We start from the raw sequence: 19,341 nt of genomic DNA, 5'->3' as shown, positions 1-19,341 counted from the left end.
CACCACAGGGCACACACACGCACACATGCACACCCACACACAAAGCACACACTAGGGACAATTTAGGATCACCAATGCACCTAACCTGCATGTCTTTGGACTGTGGGAGGAAACCCACACAGACAAGGGGAGAACATGCAAACTCCACACAGGGAGGACCCGGGAAGCAAACCCATGTCTCCTTACTGTGAGGCAGCAGTGCTACCACTGCACAACCATGCTGCCCTATTTAATGCCAATAGAATTTATAAATGCAATTAGAAGCAAATCCCTCAAGTGATAAGTATTGATATTAAAAATGTTGGTTTAAAGCACACTTGAAGAATATCCATCCATCCATCCATCCATTTTCTAACCCGCTGAATCCAAACACAGGGTCACGGGGGTCTGCTGGAGCCAATCCCAGCCAGCACAGGGCACAAGGCAGGAACCAATCCTGGGCAGGGTGTCAACCCACCGCAGGACACACACAAACACACACCCACACACCAAGGCCAATTTAGAATCACCAATCCACCTAACCTGCATGTCTTTGGACTGTGGGAGGAAACCCACACAAACACAGGGAGAACATGCAAACTCCACGCAGGGAGGACCCGGGAAGCGAACCCGGGTCTCCTAACTGTGAGGCAGCAGTGCTACCACTGTGCCACCGTGCCGCCCCACTTGAAGAATAACTTTTAAAAAATGAACATTAAACAAAAAATTTCTGACAATTCTAAACAAGAGCCAGTGATAAAAATGTGTTAATGTTGGTGGATGTTGTCCTATTGACCAAGCAACAGAATTGGATGTAATTTCATAAACAGTCCAGTGAGTCTCTTTGTCACCATTGCAGTCTTGATATGCTTGTTGGAAGGTCAGCTGAAGATCCTCTGTGATATCAGTGTGTAAAAGTGACATCACACTACATTCAGACTTTATGTACTCTGTTAAGCATAAACTACTCAAGATATGACTGGAGCTCTTCATGGATCTCTGCTTTCATGTGCTCTTCTCTCTAAGTCATAGAACCCTGATTGGTTTAACATATCACAATTATACAAGTAAAAATATCTTAACCCAACACAATATAATATAACATACCATAATGTCCAACCAGCACTAGACACAGGGTAGGAAACAATGGACATGGCATCAGTTTAGATAGATAGATAGATAGATAGATAGATAGATAGATAGATAGATAGATAGATTTCTGAGTTTTGGCATTTAGGACTGCATAATTAAGTGCTGGACATTTTGGATTTTGAGGCTTGACCACTCCTTCAGTTCTAAGTTATTTTTTGCATTTTTTTTTGTATTATTAAAGCCCTTAAAATGCTTTTGTTGTTGATTATGGTCTGTTTTGAGAACTAATATTCTCTTTGACGTTTATGTTTCTATTGATTAAATTATTTATTAATTTTATTTGTTATTCTGTATAAATGATTCTTTAATTATATCCATAATGAAATAAAACAGACAAATACAGAGTTGGGGTCCAAAGGTATACCTTGTTTATGTGCCAGAAGGCGCATGACTTGTTCCACTGGGGCAGAAATCATATTGTTATGTATTATGTTATGTATTTTGTAATATTTTTTAACTTTTTTCTTAAGCTTTTGGCCTTCCTATATAATTTAATCTAATTGCTGGTATTGGCCAGTGCTTCATTTGTTTTAAATTTCTTGTGATGCCTTTACTGTGAAGTTTAATTATTAAGACTTGATAATGTTTTAGAATCTTGTTGGTTCTGAACAGCACCTTCTGATGGCACACACTGTTAGTGCTGCTATTTAAAATAAGTTTGTGTGATTGACTCCCTGTGATGGACTAGTTGCCTGTCTTTGACTGTTTTTTATCTGTTTTCAGTGTTGCAGGGATATTCTCCAGCTCACCCGAGACTTTCATTTGGTTTAATTGTGTCTGAAAATAAGAATGACATGAGATTAGGTGGGTTTAAGGATGAATTCATAACTAATGGAAAATTAATCCACTGAACTCCATATAGCCAGTGACTGTGTAAGGAACAGAAACTTTGAGGCAGTAGCAATAAGGATTAAGTGTGTTCATTTTAAAATGATAACCTTTCATCTGTTTGCTTCATTTTCATTTATTTTCAATGTATTGTTAATTATTATTGGTGTGTTAATTGTTATTGGTGTGTCATTGCCTGATTAAATCATTGATAAAACTGTGTTTATTCCTGTCAGTTAAGTGTGGGAAGAATATATCAATGTGAATACTTTGACTCTGAGTGTTGACCAGTGATTTTAAGTTATGGATTTATTCATGAAGTTTCAATATAAACAAATGAGCACTTAACAAACACACATCTTGTTCATTGTTTGAAGTCAACAGACTTCAGCATATTCAGATTGGCAGCTTCACATCCTTCTTGCTGACTCTCAACACAGACACTCCACAAGGTAATGTGCTGAGCCTCGATTTTATAACATGCCAGTCAGTCAGTCATTTTCCAATCCGCTATGTCCTAACGCAGGGTCACGGGGGTCTGCTGGAGCCAATCCCAGCCAACACAGGGCACAAGGCAGGAACAAATCCCGGGTAGAGCTCCAGACCACCGCAGGACACCCCCACACACATCACACACTATGGACAATTTAGGCTCGCCAATGCATCTAACCGGCATGTCTTTGGACTGTGGGAAGAAACCCACATAGACACAGGGAGAACATGGAAACTCCACTCAGGGAAGACCCGGGAAGCAAACCCAGGTCTCCTTGCTGCTAGGCAGCAGCACTACCACTGCGCCACTGTGCTGTACAACATGTTCATATCTGAATTTGTGGCCAGTCACAGCTCCAACTCTATCATCAAATGCACTGATGACACCACCATCATCAGACTGATTACCAACAACAATATAAAGTTTTACTGAGAAAGGGTGTCCTGCTGACTCGGTGGTGCCAGGTTAATAATCTCACACTTAATGTTGTCAAAGCTCAGAGACTTCAGGAAACAGGAGACGAGCCACACATCTCAGAGGATGCTGGCAACATGGTGATCAGTTTTAAATATCTTGAAATAACATAAAGAATGAAGAAGACAGAACAATTTGTCTCATGTCAGTAAGGATGAGCAGTGCCTCTACTTCACCAGATATCTGATGGCAGTTTGCATTTCTCCATTTGTCCTCACTTCAGGTGGACAGTGGAGATTGAATTGTAATACAAAAACGTGACAATAAACTTCACTTGACTTGGCCTGACTTAAGTTGGGTTTCAGGGATTAATTTAAATCTCATTATTTCTTATCCTCATTTAATATTATTGTTAACTAACTTTTCAACCACATTTATTTTTGTTAAATGTTCAGTCAAATATACTGATCCTATTTACTTTATACAATCAACAGCCAGATTTACAAAAAAGATTTGTGTGAAAAAAAATTCCAATTTTTGCTTTTTAGTTTCCTGTAGTAGTCTGACTCAAACCAAAGATTGTGTAGAGAGTGCAAAGATTCACAAATGCTGCTGTCCTACTTGGTCCGACTTATGGACACTCATATTGTTACATGCGGAGTGCAGGGAGCACAAGTGACACCAGGCCACCATCTGAACCTGTGACTGTGCAGCTGATTCCTTATTCAGTTGGTCACACTAAACAAAGTTAATCTAAACAGTGGAATCACCGATTTCTCTAAGGTAGATTTTCTTTGCTCTGCTATGATTTTTTTTCTTCATTTTTATTTTTCATTAAGGTTGCTTCTCTTTGGTTTTCCTGTCAACTCAGATTCACTTGTTTCATTTCATTGGTTTCTGCATTAAGTCTCATCTCAGTGTTTGAGTTTCACACCTGCAGTTATGAAAACAGCTCAGTGAGGTTTTTGTACGAGTCTCAATCACTGTGTGGTAAGTTGCTGCCCTGCTGACAGTAGTAATGACCCGCATCTTCAGGCTGAACTCCATTGATGGTCAAACTGAATGAAGTTCCTGACCCAGTGCCACTGAAGCGACTCGGGGTGTCACCGTAGAGATTGCTTGCTTTGTAGATCAGGAGTTTAGGAGTTTGTCCATCTCTCTGCTGGTACCAGGCCATCCAGCTACCCACGCTACTCCCAGTGGTACAGCTGAAGGTGACACTCCCTCCAGGGGGAACTGACTTTGGTGCTGATGGTTGATTTACAGAAATCTGACATACTGAATCTACAGAAAAAAGAAAAAAAAAATCAGAAATATAATTAGGTAATTCAAGACTACAAAAACAATAATCATATGTTTGTAACTGTAAAACTAAGAATTAAAAATCCATCCATCCATTTTCTAACCCGCTGAATCCGAATACAGGGTCACGGGGGTCTGCTGGAGCCAATCCCAGCCAACACATGGCACAAGGCAGGAACCAATCCTGGGCAGGGTGCCAACCCAACGCAGAAAATTAAAAATTCCAATTCTTTTGCTACTTCTTTTTTCACTTAATATAAAAGTTGGTTACCTTGAATGAAAACAATGAAGACAGTAAGCAGAACCAGTACAGTCATGGTTGCTGTAGATTCTGAGTGGGTTTCCTTCAGGAAATTATAAATGCAGTCAGAGTGCTGAACTGAGACGTGCGTCACTAAGGAGGGCGGCTTTATGCAAACTGACCAGCACTGCACCTGCAGACAGACAAGAGAGAGGAAGATGTTTGCTGAGCTTTGATGAATGTGCTCACTTGGCCAACTTACTGTATATATTACAAATTGACATTAAGGTTCAGCTCAAAGTCCACAACCTTGTTAGTTGTCAATGAAAATTAAAAACAAACCCTGAATGCTTTTAGTTCTCTAGGTGGCCCAGAGGTGAGTGTGCTGCTTCACAGCTTGAAGGACTCGAGTTCAATTTTCAGGCCGTCTGTGTTAAGTTTTCACTTTCTTCTCATGTTCTGTTAGTTTTCAAACCGAGCACTGAGGTTTCCACCGACTGCCCAGTTACATTGACTGCCAAGTGTAAATGGGCTGGCATCTTGATAGATGCTCATTCCTTCTTTAATGTATTACATTGGGAAGCAGACTTCAGCTCCTTGAATGCAAGAAAAAAGGAATTGGGAAATGGATAGACAGGTAAAGTGCAGGGGACATAAAACGGCAACAAAAACGTAATCTCTTAAATGATAAATAATGATTGTACAAATGTTGGTTTATTTCACAGCCTGCAGCAGCAGTGGACAAACATAAATAATAAAAAAAATCTCACAACGATTCTAAGCAAAGTCAGGGAACAACTAAAATAAAGTGTAAAAGAGGTCAGTCAGAGATCAGACTTGGCACAAGGAGTCTTAAGTTTGGTGGATCTCATCAGCCTGATGAAACAACAGAAATGGGTGAAATACTGCAACTAGTGTAGTGGACGGTGGTGCAGTGGGTAGCACTGCTGCCTCACAGTTAGGAGACCCGGGTTAATTTCCCGGGTCCTCCCTGTGTGGAGTTTGCATGTTCTCCCCATGTCTGCGTGGGTTTCCTCAGGGTTCTCTGGTTTCCTCCCACAGTCCAAAGACATGCAGGTTAGGTGCATTGGTGATTCTAAATTGCTTGGCGTGTGTTTGTGTGCATCCTGTGGTAGCTGGTGCCCTTCCCGGGGTTTGTTTCCTGCCTTGTGCCCAGTGTTGGCTGGGATTGGCTCCAGCAAACCCCCGTAACCCTACAGTTAGGATGTAGCGCTTTGGATAATGGATGGATAGTGCAGTGGAGCTCTCTGTGACTGTCACTGTTAACTCAGATCTGTAGGAGGGTCTCGGGTCCAGTCAAACTTCTGGAACAATTTTATATTCTGGCACGAGCTTTAGTCATTTATTCATCATCTACAGAATGTGTGTTTGCTGGTGTCTTTTTCTCACTTGCTGTGTGTATTATTAAACCGTGAAACATTGAACAGATTAATGTTAGTGTTAAAATGTTTGTTTTGTATGTTTGAATTACATATGAAAAATGATCTAGCATCTCCTGAAATTACATTTCACCATTTGCTGTAAAGCTGAAAACAATATTTCCTTAACTGGTAAAAATTTTCTACGGTCGAAAACATCTCCATTTGTTATACGAGCTACAGTGCAATTTTGTGTTTTTATTATGAACACCAGGAGGGTGGCACATATGAACATTTTTCTTAATATATAATCCTATACAATGTATTACAAGTGTATACAGTAATTTTAATGCTAAATTGAGAACTGCCGCTAACATAGTCGCTCCTGAAAAGTCGGTTAAAAAACTCTCCAGCACTGTTACACCTTGGAAGACCCAAAGAATGTCTGATCTAAAAAAAACACACCAGAGAGCTGAGCGGAAATGAAGAAAAACTAAATTGATTGTCCACTATGAAATACTGAAGGCAAAATAACAGAATACAACAACATAGTCATCTTGAGAGGTGGTGCTACTTCTCTAAAATTATTATTTTTTTTTATTAAATTTATTTTTTTTCTTATTAATTTTATTACAATCCATACAAAGCAATAAAGTTTTTACAAAAAGAAAAATTGAGTTAAGAAAATTATAAATAACAATGCTTGTAATCCAAGAGTTTTATTCTCCACTATTGATTGTTTGCTAAACCCAGGTCACTCGATGGAATGTCTCAACCGAAACTTCCAGGGAAACTTGCGAGGGTTTTGCTAAAGTTTTTAACTACAAAATTAATGATATTAGAAATAATATAGTACAACACTCAATAATGAACCTATTAAATCCTGGTATTCCATTTTAAGCAAATTAAATTCTTTCACCAGGATAGATTTACCCAATCTATGTAGAATAATTTCTCAAATGAAACCCTCCACCTGCATCCTTGACCCAATACCAACAAGCTTTTTCAAAGAAATATCTGGCATGCTAATTGATAGTGTGCTTGACATTGTAAATTCATCATTAGATATGGGGGTCTTCGCAGACTGTCTTAAGACTGCTGTTGTTAAAACCCTGCTCAAGAAAAATAATCTCGACTCTGTTTTTGACAATTTTAGATTTATTTCTAACCTTAAGTAAAATCCTAGAAAAGGCAGTCATTACGCAGCTAAATGATCGCTTGAATAAACATGCTATTCTTGATAAGTTTTAGTCGGGTTTTAGAACAAATCACAGCACATTAACAGCACTCATTAAAGTAGTAAATGACTTGCGCGTTAATGTGGACAGAGCTCATTTATTTGTTCTCATCCTCTTAGATCTGAGTGCCGCATTTGATGCCATTGATTAGAATATTCTTGTAAATCGACTCAGTCAGTGGGTGGGTCTCTCTGGCAGTGTCTTAAATTGGTTTGAGTCTTACTTCGCAAGTAGAAGAATCTTCGTTAGTTGTGGTAATTATATTTCAAAGACACATAATATTCTATATGGTGTTCCACAAGGCTCTATCCTGGGTCTGCTGCTCTTTTCGATCTCCATGCTTCTGTTAGGTCAGATTATCTCCATGCATAAAGTGAGATACCACAGCTATGCTGATGACATACAACTGTATTTATCAAAAGCGCCTGATGACCCTGACTATCTTGGTTCGCTGACACAATTTCTTACTTGTGTTTCTGAGTGGATGTTTAGTCATTTTCTCAAACTAAATAAGGAGAAAACAGAAATCTTAATTATTGGCCAAAATGGATATAGTGAGAGTATTAGAAATAAACTTGATCCATTAAGTTTAAAAGTCAAGACAAAGGTAAAGAATTTAGGGGTAATAACTGACTCTGATCTGAATTTTAAATCACACATTAATCAAGTTACTAAGACAGCATTTTTCACCTTGCACAACACAGCAAAAGTTAGATCTCGTATTACTTTGCAAGATGCTGAAAAAGGGCTCCTAGAATCTTAACTCTTTTAGGGCTAATTGTTTTTTCTTCCTTTTGTCACAGGGCTGAATATTTCTCCAAAAAGCTTAATTTTTTAAAAATCACACAAAGCAATGGTTTCACATATAAATCAACATAAAGTACTTTTTTATTTATGATATAGTTCTTTACATATACCTGGGAATTCCGCCAACATCCCCAGAGATATGCAAATGAAGTTAATTGGTTGTTCCAAATTGTCCCTGTTTAGGTGTGTTTGTGCTTTGTACCCAGTGCTGCCCGGATAGGCTCCCTGGAGCCTTTCATTAAAAACTGGATGAAGAATTTAAGATGATATTTTGTCATTATGGGTTATTGAGTGTAGATTGATGAACAAATAACTTTATCTATTAAAAATTAAATCTACAACACAATAAAGTGTGTAGAAAGTGAATAGTTTCTGAATCCACTGCAGATTTGATTTTTACTATTTCAATATTAATTCTCAAATTCTCAGTTTTTGAATTAGGCCTTTTGGATTCATTGTTTATTTTAGAAATATACTAAATTGGATGTATCACATTCAGTTTAGTTATTTTTTTATAAAGTTAAAATGCAATTCAGGTGCCAAACACATTAAATCAAATATGTAATGGGTACAATAGCTGTGTTGCTCAAGAGACCCTGGTTTGGTTTTCTAGAGTGAGGTCTTCAGATTTTTCATTTGACTTTTCAGGTTCTCTTTGCCACTCCAAATTGATTTTGTGGCCTTGTGGGAGTAGAAGTGATTGTACCCAGCATCCCATTTGGGAATGGTTCATTGCCATTTTGCAGTGCTGGTAGGAAAGATGTTTACTATCACAGACTTTTAATGAAATAATGATACCTTTTAGGAAGATAATACATATATGGATAGATGGATGGATAGATGAATGGATTCAATGATTTTTTGGTAAAGGCTAAAACATGTGTTTTACAGTGCAATGCATAAGCAACTGTCTAAGAAATATTATGATAATGTCTTAATGTCTTCTGCTGACAGTCCTGGGGTCTCAACAAGTACGATCTGACTTTGTTTTCTGGGAAGTAAGCAGATACTAGACCCAAAAAAACATCTAGCCAAACAAAACTTGTTCATCGATCCCCTAATTTCTCCAAAATAATATCAAGTCAAGGTTTGATGATCTCTAAAATCCTTCTTTCCATGACACTACATGGTAATTAAAGATAAAGATTCTAAAATGAATGCAAAATGTACCTTTTACCAGTACCTATATTTTTGTTGAACTTTGTAAAAGGAATTGACTTGACACAATTAAAAAGGTTTGGGGCAGCCACCCGTATATTTATTCCTGGCCGCACAACACTTTTAAATAGTACAGAGATGTTCTCAGTACGGAGTCCAAAACAGAACTGCCGAGGGTCTGCAAAGATGGCAGCTTTAAGGGATAAGGCAGGAAGTGGCGTAAGGGAACCGGAAGTGATGTCAGATTGTGTGCCAGAAGTAATATTCTTCTGGGTGCCAGAACTGGAAGTGACATTGCACTGGGCGCGCAGAACTGGTTACATCATCAATCAGACAGGTTTACCTGCAACTGGTGTGCAGAGATAACAGGAGAAGGTTTAGTGCACCCTCTGGCCTGTTTTGGAATTACCTTTGCTTGGTCCATACAATGTCCTCCTATTGACACGTGTGTGACAACTCATTTTAAAGTAACAGTCTGGATCCATTGTAGTCATTTCTTTTGTTAATTTTAAACACTTCAATAATGTCACCACTTAATCTCTGTTTGCTTAAACAGAAAATGTTCAATTTCTTTAATCTCTTATCGCACCTTATAGACCTTAAATCAGTTAGGTCATCTAGCTGCTCCTCTCTGGACTTTCTGAAGTGCTGATATGTTTTTTTTTTGTAATATGGAGACTAAAACTGTACGCAGAACTCCATGTGTGGCCCGACAAGTGTGTTATAAAGCTCACCCACAACCTCCTTTGACTTGTACTCTACATATCAGGGGCACTGTATAACTTATCATCCTATTAGTTTCTTGATTGCTTCCATACATTGTCTCGATATAGCCAGTGGCAAATCCACTTTGACTCCTAGGTCCTTCTTATAAGGGGTACTTTCAAATTTCAGAACTCCCAATTGTGTAATTCTTTGTATTTGTGTACATTTAAATTTCATCACAAATCTGTTCAAGTCTGTAATGCTATCCAGGTCCCTCTGTAACAAGTTAGGTGATTTTACATTATCTACCTTTCCACCTAGTTTGGCATCATGCGCAAACTTATTAATGATATTCTTGTGCAGATCACTTACGTATATTTGACAGAGCAGTGGACCCAGCATTGACTCCTGCTGGACACCACTTTTAACATCACCCAATTCACATAACATTTCATGGGCCATAATCTTTTGCTACCTGTGTTTCTGCACTCATCTACACACTACTAGCCACTCATCTGGGACCTTATCAAGAGTTTTTTGAGGATGAGGATAAAGTGAAAAGATGTTTCAATATCAATGACATTCACATTTTATTATATGTTACAAATCATTTTATGCATATGCACTTTCTTTTTCATGAAGTTGAATTATGGTCTTTGAAATCTGTGGACTACATGGTAGTAAGTAACATTTTCACGATTTATCTGGTAACACTTGTCACAAGAATAGACAGGAGACATAAAAAAGGTTTGGGGCAGCCAGCTGTATATTATGCCCTGCTTGCAAAAAGATTAATTATTTAGGAGTTGTGTCTGATTCAATGTCCAAAACAGAACTGATGACATGTGGCAAAGATGGTGGCTTTAAAGGTCTGGACAGGAAGTGACATCATCATGTGCACCAGCACTAGACATGATGTCCTCTGGGTAGGCAGTGATATTGTCGCAGGTCCTAGAATCGGAAGTGACTTTATCACGGGCACTGGAAGTGACATCATCTGGGCAGGAAGTGACGTTGTCACGGGCGCCAGAACCCTGTGGAATTTGGATTGAGAGAAAAAGTCAGTACACCTCGCCACTCCTGGTCAGATATGGAATTGTCACTATTCAAGCCCTTTAGCTGCCTCCCATACACACATGTGTGACACACTCTTTTGTGTTTTTTAGTTGTCCATAAGTGAAAAAAAACAAAACCAAACTTTGCTACTTGGTCCTGTACTGATCAGATTTTAGGTCTTTTCTGCCTACCTACTCAGCACAGCCCAGGAAAGCAAATTATAAGGCCAGCTATTGGAATATTCAAGTTACCAATCAGGTCTGGCTTAATCCAAAACCTGACTAACTGTGGTTGTTATTTTCAGAGTGTATTTATCATTTAGATTCAGAACTTAGGTTCATTGATGCCACAATGAAAGGAAAGTTTCTGGACTTTTCACTTTCCAACCCCTTGGTCAGGTGAGTGTCGTACATCCAGTCATACTAGATCAAGGTAATCTCTACTGTCAGACATGCGCTCTTAGGGAGCAGCCAAAGGGGGGTGAAATAGCAAGAGATACGGAGTTAGAACAGAGCACTAACGCCTTTTTTCCTCTTCCAACAGACCAGTGGAAGAATATTCCTTTTATTTCATCCCAATCCCACTCACCAACAACATTTCCAGCTCCTCGTAAGGACGCTGCTTACGACTCACCTGAGATGCCATCACTTCCGGCTCCTCATGATGAAGTCACATGCGGACTTCCCTTGATGACTTCACTTCCGGCCCCTCATGATGACGTCATTTCCAATTCACAGCGATGACATCATTTCCTTCAACATCACTTCCACTTCCTTTCTGTTCCTGATTTCCTTCCTGTCACCATTCCATAAAAGACCCGTGTGAACTGTTCATGATTGTCAAATGTATTTTCTTCATTTTTTGACCAAAAAATCTGTTATATTTACTTCTCTATCTGCTGGACATTATACGGGGAATTTCCCCAACTCTTTTTTGCGTAATTTGTCTGTGTTTATTCTTCACACTACCTTCACTCTCAAACTCCTCCACTCTGAGCAGCTGCTTCTACCTCACCTGTAGACAGCAAGCTATTCTATCATAAGGCTTGACTTAGACCTTTAATTTGAAGGGGGTAAATCTCATCCCAGTCATACCAGACTCAGATGCAGTAAGCCCTTTCCAGTGTCCCAGAGATCTCAGTTTATTGAAGCTTGGGAAGAGAATTCACAAAGAGCAGTGAATTAACTCTTAGATTTTAAAAACTGGATACTGTCCATACCTCAGCTGTACCTTGATATCTGGATAGGAGTATGAACTTTAATGTGCTTGATTCTCATCACATACACTTACGCCTATGTGTCTTCTGGCACAAGCATTCCATTACAGGCTTGGAGTGCCATTCAGAACTTTGGGGTCACTTAGAAATGTCCTTCTTTTTAATAGAATTGATACCTTTATTTATCGAAATACCATTAAATTATTTTAAGAATAATGCATTACTAATATTAGGCAAGGCATTACTAGTGTTGCTATTGGTTGTTACTGTTTAAAATGACTGATTTTTCATTTATTATTCTTAAACGACTGCAAAGCCCCATCTTCAGAAGCCATTCCTTCACTGTCTTAATAGTAGACTTCTAGTTTATCCTGAATTAGTCATTTGAAATGCTAATTGGTTATTAGAGAAACCTTTGCATTATGAAACTTGTTAGATAGATAGATAGATAGATAGATAGATAGATAGATAGATAGATAGATAGATAGATACTTTATTAATACTTTGTTCACTTGGGCTGCTGGGTAATGGAATTCAAAATTGGGCAGTTTTTTTTTGCAAAATGAATGTTATTCCGGGCGACACAGTGGGTAGCGCTGCTGCCTCGTAGTTAGGAGACCCGGGTTCGCTTCCTGGATCCTCCCTGCATGGAGTTTGCATGTTCTCCCCGTGTCTGCGTGGGTTTCCTCCCACAGTCCTAAGACATGCAGGTTAGGTGCATTGGCGATTCTAAATTGTCCCTAGTGTGTGCTTGGTGTGTGGATGTGTGTGTGTGTGCACCCTGCGGTAGGCAGGCGCCCTGCCCGGGATTTGTTCCCTGCCTTACGCCCTCTATTGGCTGGGATTGGCATCCAGCAGACCCCCGTGACCCTGTAGTTAGGATATAGCGGGTTGGATAATGGATGGATGAATGTTATTCCATGTGACAGACTGCCAAGAAACTAAAGATTTCACAGAAAGGTGTCTATTGCTGTCTTGAGACACGAGGGCAGAAAAGGTAACAAATGTCTTACACATCCTCAGTTGGCTTCAAATACAACACATACCAACATTATCTGCAATAGTGAAGAGACAAAGCCAATATCTCTCACCATTCCGTATTTAGAATATTATTGAGTAGAGACTGTAAGGCTGCAAGTTTTGAGGTGAGGTCTGAAAAGTGTCAAAAGCCACTCATTTCTGTGTCAATTCAAGCAAAGAATTTCCATTCCCTGAACAGCAGCATGTTGACATTTATTTTGAGCAGGTTTTTGTACGACTGTGTATCACTGTGTGAAAGGATAGCTATTGTCCTGCTGACAGTAATAATGCCCTGCATCTTCAGGCTGGAAGGAACTGATTGTTAGGGTGAAGCTGGTCCCAGAGTACTGGCCACTGAACCTTTCAGGAATTCCAGACTGCCGGTTAGTACCCTCCCATATTAGGAGCTGTGGAGCCTGGCCAGGTTTCTGAAGGTACCAGTGCACTTCATCGCTAACAGAGCTAGACGCCTTACAGTTGATGGACACTCTTTGTCCTAAACTCACGGACTGGGCTGATGGAGACTGAGTCAGAACAATCTGACAGCTTGAGTCTGTGAACCAAAAACAGAGAAAGTTTCTTATAAAAAAACAACATTTCTGAATTAAGTTTACTGAAAATGGTACAATTAAAGCTTTCTGTGCCATCTTTAAAATTTCTGTAATTTATTAATGATAATTTATTTTACATTAGGTTAAATTTCCTCCTTTAATCGAGCAAGTATTATATTTAAATGCTAGAGCACACTTATTAGTAACCATATGCTTTGTTAGCAAACTCACCTTGTAAAAGGAGCAGTGCCATCCAGATAAACAGAGCCAAGGAAACCATTGTGTTCATTTCTACAGGTGCAATGAACTGCAACGATTTTATAACAGAAGACTTCTGTGACTCTCCTCACATATGCAAGTTAGTTAAAGTATGCAAATGAAGGTCAGTGAAGAGTTAGGGTGTGGAACGGAAATCTCACACAGTTGGGTGTAACCTAAAGAGATGATGTCCTGCACAGATTCACTAAGGGTTTCTATAAACAAGTAACTTTAGAAAAAATATTATGTACAAATGTTTGAGATTAGAATTAGATTTTTTTTTGGGAGTGAAGTTATAAATATGATGAAACAGAAACCTGGCTAAAATGGTTCAAGATATTCACATGCTAAGCAGCACTGCAATATTGTATTTGATTGTCCTATGCCTTATATTACACTGATAAGTGATTGTTTTTAATTCAGATTCTTGATTATGCATCTTTATGATCTAATCATTTTAAAGTAAGCCACCAAATGGAAAGTTTTAAATGTGAGATTCTTCTTCACTTTATTCACTTTTATTGTGTTATTTTCTCCTTAATAAGAAACTGCATCTCTTGGAGCAAAATACAATTTTCAAATCATAGATAGATAGATAGATAGATAGATAGATAGATAGATAGAAATACATCTTGTGCACCACTTTGAATATTTAAAAGCCTGCACAGCAGCTGTCCTTTTGTCTTATTGCCTGTCTCTCTTCTCCACCAGACATCCTCTGCTTTATTTCTTTATGCTTTATTATGCTGTTTACGAATAAAGTGTATGTTTTTGAAAACTCTGAATGAATCTGTGCAACTGTGTGATCCAAGCCTGACAATATTTTGTTGGCTGAAAGTTCTCAGTGTTAGTGTGTCAGAGAGAGGATGTGCAGCATTGTTCACAATGGCACTCAGTTTTGTTTTAATTTTCTCCTTCTCTGTGACCTCCAGGGGGTCCAGATTGCATTCCATAACTGTTCCCTACTCTTTGAATTAGCTTGTTGATTAGGTGGGCCTCTCTGGAAGTGATGTTACCGGCCCAGCAGGGTTCATTTCCTGACAGAGTGGTTTGGAGGCAGACCTGATACCCAGCAGCATTGTATGAAAGGCAGAAGTCCGCTCTTGACAGCATGAAACAAACATGCCACATATTTGCCAGGCTTGGAATTTTCTCAAGATCCAGGAGTGGTGACTTTGCTAATCCTGCTGCTTTAGCATCATCTAAAGTAAGCTAATTAGTTATGCTTCTTTGTACTGTAGATCACTTAAATACCCTGTACTGGTTTATGAAGAACACCACTTTTATTTTCACTTAACTTTAAACGTGCAGTTATTTCTATGTGGTGTTTGTGTTTAATTTGTCTTTATACTGTGGAGATATTCAGAAGAACTGTGCACTAATAATAAAATATTGTGTTTATTTATATTTTTATTCCCTTATTACCCATCTGATTACACTTTAATGATTTAAATACTTATATTTTTGAAGTGTAAGATCTAGCATTTAAGTATTAGATACAGATAATACTGTTAACACAATGCCTTACTTTTTGTAACTATGAAGTAATTTACATGATCCTTAATTCGTATTTATTCATTTAACTTCACTGCAGGCACAATTGGTAACTAAATTCATTTGTAATACAATGTTGACCTCTGGTGGATGTTTCTGTAATTTATTAATGTCATTTTGTATCATTGCTTTGTTTGGCGGAGAACACAGGTATGAGCCTACTCATATATATATATATATATATATATATATATATATATATATATATATATATATATATATATATATATATATATATATATATATATATATATATATATATATATATATATATATATATATATATATACTATCACAGTAAAACCAGATATATCTCTGCATGTTCTACCAGTCCACCTGCCAATAAGCCATTCTAAAATCGCTACTGTGCTGCTGCATGGAGTGCTCTGAATCGTCTGCAGTGTCTTCACTGGCACTCAGGTTCAAACACTACTTTTTGGTCTGGACTTGCCTTACAGTCCTACAATCCACCACATTTCTATTCAATTAGTACTGATGCACGTTAAGCTCACAGGCCTGTTTTTGGCTAGAGCAGACCCTATCATTTTTGATCTGTGCAAACATTTCTGAAAAGTATACATTAATCATGTACAATAGCAAGCACAAAACATTTCGTCTGATGTCAAGAAGGATCATCCATATCTCAGATGTCTGAGATTTCTCTGTCTATTCTGATTAACCAATAGAGGAGCACAGTGCAGTCTATCCTAACTGGCTCTATAATGTCTCAGAATTTTTAAGAACTGCAGAGAGTGGCACCAAATTTTACAAGCAATGATCTGCATTCTGTCCAGGACATAAATAACACACAATACCTTAAACAATAAGCACTATTATTAAAAATTTCATTTTTCACCACTGCTTTTCTCACTCCTCACTTTTAGTAACTTCGACAGGACCACTGGCACTTGTACCTGGAGATTCAAAGACAAGTTCTATCCACAGATAGTCAGGTTAATAATCAGATAGTCAAAGTATATATATATTTTTTCTTTGGGTCCCCTGATTTCCCTAAGGGTTGAATAAACAAATGTGTCGGTCTGCAATCTGATGTTTTAGTGAGACAACTGAAAAAACTAAGTGTCCACAAGATGAATATTGAGTAGAGAAGACTAGCAGGTACAGAAAAAAGGAGCAGAAACCAAGCAGAGAATCAATATGGGAATAACAAAAGATACCAGCATTTAAGTCAAAGCATAGTCAAAAAACTGAATATGAATTTGATCCCAGCAGACCAAAGTCATAAATGATAACAATGTTCTTTGTCACTTTCAAATGTCTTTAGATCTCTGTCTGCTCTTTCATCCTGAGACACTACTATTGCCTTAAGAGTTTCCTGTCAACTCATCACTTGTCCAATCTCACATCCCCTTCTGCACTCTCTGCCGCTCTCATCTATACTGTAACTGCCCATCTTTCCATCTCCTCTCTGATTCTCATCAGGTCTTCCTGTCTAAATGAGAAGTGCTGCACAAGCTCCTGTACACCAATGAATGCCAAAAGCCTAAAAGTCAGTAACTGGCATTAGAAACCATCTGGAATCTCAATTCACGGACTAATCCCATTTTAGAACCTCCAACAATACAGGGAATCAGTCCACAAGCCAAGGGATTTCTTTTATCTAGAAAATTATCAGAAAGGCAGTCCTCAAGATCCTGTTCAAAACTATCAACGAGACTGTACACCCTGAAAAAAAAAAAGAAAATTCTTGTTATGGTGTTATGCTGTGGCTAATCATTAATGCAATATTGAAGTTTATAAGCATTATGTAATTTTTATACAAATACTGAAACGTTTTTTAAGAAATACTACTATATAATTAAATGCTGCTGCCTGCATGTGTGTGACTGGTCTCTGAGCAATCTGATTGGTTGGTTTTCTTTGTACTGATTGGTTAGTTAGGATTTGGTTGCTCAGTGGTCGGTATGATAACATAACACTTTAGTGTTACAAAGTTTAATTCCTGATTGTAACAATTTTTTTTTTTTGTTTTGTTTTTTCAGAAAAGGAGTTAAAGTGGAGCATTTCAATGACAACAACAAAGGAGTTAACGTAAAGCGTGATTAACGTAATGAGCAATGTTGGTTCTCTAAACACTTATGAGGTGTAACCCAAGTTGCCTTCCAAATGGGAAGTAATTTCAATTATGTTTACACAGTGGATAGGAGGTGAGCGAGGAACCTCAGAATGACAAAGTGTGGGAAGCAGACTTTATGGGAACGCAATCAAAAGAAGAAGTGTTGGGCAAGAGAGGTTGAGACACAAGAGGCTGCCTAGAAGAGGCATAGGAAGACAGCTATTTTTGCACTGATTCTATTACTTTGACAAGTAAATGTCGCTAATAAGATCTAAGTTTTGTTGCACTGGCTCAACTTTATTTTTTATTCTTTTACTCTTTTTCTTAATAGGTAAATATAATTTTAATATTATGTTATTAATTCTATTGTTTATATTCTGTGTTTTGATTATTGTTTGGTTTATTTACATTTTATTCTGCTGTGTTCTTTGTAATCTGTCTTGTCTCTAATGAGTGGAGTCCAAGGAGGCAGGGCCACATGATTAGACAGCCAGCCTCGTCAGTACTTAAGCATGACATCTAGGTTTTTTGGATTCCTGATTTTAATTAATGATTTTTCCATAATTGGATTTCCAGGTTTTGAGTACCTCTTTGCTGTTGTGGTGCTATTAGTGGTTTGCTGATTCCTGGATTTGTTTGTTAAAGGTCCTTGTCTTTTAGCCAGTACTCTGATTTTGCACTGACTCTGTGTTGTTCTTCTTCTTTATTTAAAACAGTCTTGTACTCAAGGCACTTGGGTTTTGTTTTTGTTTCATTTTGTTTTTTATTTTTATTTCATTTTGTTGGGCTAAAGGGTTTGTCCATTTCTGCAATCTCTGAATTGGATATTTGCAATTTTAAAACAGAAATTTTATTTTGAGTCTAAACAGAGCAGAAAGCCTGCCTTTTGAGTTGGCTGGGCTGTGGCCATTTTCTGGAGCACAGACACGTTGGAGTACTGGCCTGGATTTTTTGTTAATTTGTGGTTTAAAACCCTTGTCATTTTTTGATGCTAAATTCACAAAAAAAAAAACAACCCATGTACAGCTACTGAAATTGTAAAGGAAAGCACCATAGAAATCATTTGGAAAATAACAAGCTGAAATAAGACTGGAAATGTATTGGAAGGTTTAAAAACGTAAAGATTATACAATATTACATTAAACTGGAAATCTTTACGTATAGTTTGAATACACTGTATGTATGTTAGTTCAGCTTAATATAAATTCTGCTTCACCACACATACTTACTTAATTAGCTAATTTCAGATAAAAACTATCAGAGAGTAAGAATGAGATCCTAAGGACAAGAAGTCTACTACAGTAGAGAACAATAACAATATGAAGACAATCTGATTCCACTCATTGCTTTAATTTACAGGGGGTTTCTCAGTAAAGTCAACTAAAGGAAACAGAGACTTTAAACTTCTCCATCATCGTCCATTTACCAATTGGCTTCTTTTCGTTGTTATTCCTGTAATCAGCATTAAAATTGCAATCCCTTGTTTGACTGCATAGAGATTTATTTTGTGTTTATGTAATTGCATTTTTTCCTTTACTTGTTGAAGGCACGTTGGCTTGCTTATTTACTGGTTATTCTCTAAAAGACCTTAATCTTGTGTGGTCCTAAGCACCCCTACTGTGAACAATTGTACTGCAGCAAAGGACAATGTTAGTATACATTTTAATTAGATCCGGAATATGGAACAAAGGGAAAAAACTTGTTGAGGATGTCATTAAGAAGTCAAAATTGTTGTAAAGCTAAAGTGAGAGCTTCAGAAACCAGAAAAGTTTCAAAAGATGTAAGTGATAGTCAGATACAACAAGGATCATATCCAGAAAATTGAGAAGAACAGTAACAGACTAGCATTAAGGATTTTACTGAGTATCCACAAATTTGGACAACCTAGAATTGTGCAACACTGACCATTATTA

The 19,341-nt window shown here is 37.8% G+C and overlaps 2 gene segments (V, D, J or C); both read right to left on the bottom strand.

Moving 5' to 3' along the window:
• Window positions 1-3,699: 3,699 nt before the first annotated feature.
• Window positions 3,700-11,436, bottom strand: LOC120527977. The segment is given in 3 exon segments: window positions 3,700-4,150; window positions 4,440-4,602; window positions 11,386-11,436. Coding segments are annotated over 3 exon segments (483 nt in total).
• A 1,625-nt stretch (window positions 11,437-13,061) lies between these two features.
• LOC120527978 lies at window positions 13,062-13,854 on the bottom strand. The segment is given in 2 exon segments: window positions 13,062-13,541; window positions 13,771-13,854. Coding segments are annotated over 2 exon segments (366 nt in total).
• Window positions 13,855-19,341: the final 5,487 nt, after the last annotated feature.

This window comes from Polypterus senegalus, chromosome 4 (assembly GCF_016835505.1).
Source record: "Polypterus senegalus isolate Bchr_013 chromosome 4, ASM1683550v1, whole genome shotgun sequence".
Taxonomy (NCBI): domain Eukaryota; kingdom Metazoa; phylum Chordata; class Cladistia; order Polypteriformes; family Polypteridae; genus Polypterus; species Polypterus senegalus.
Note: the sequence above shows the minus strand (reverse complement) of the source record. Positions and strands in the feature narration are given on the sequence as shown.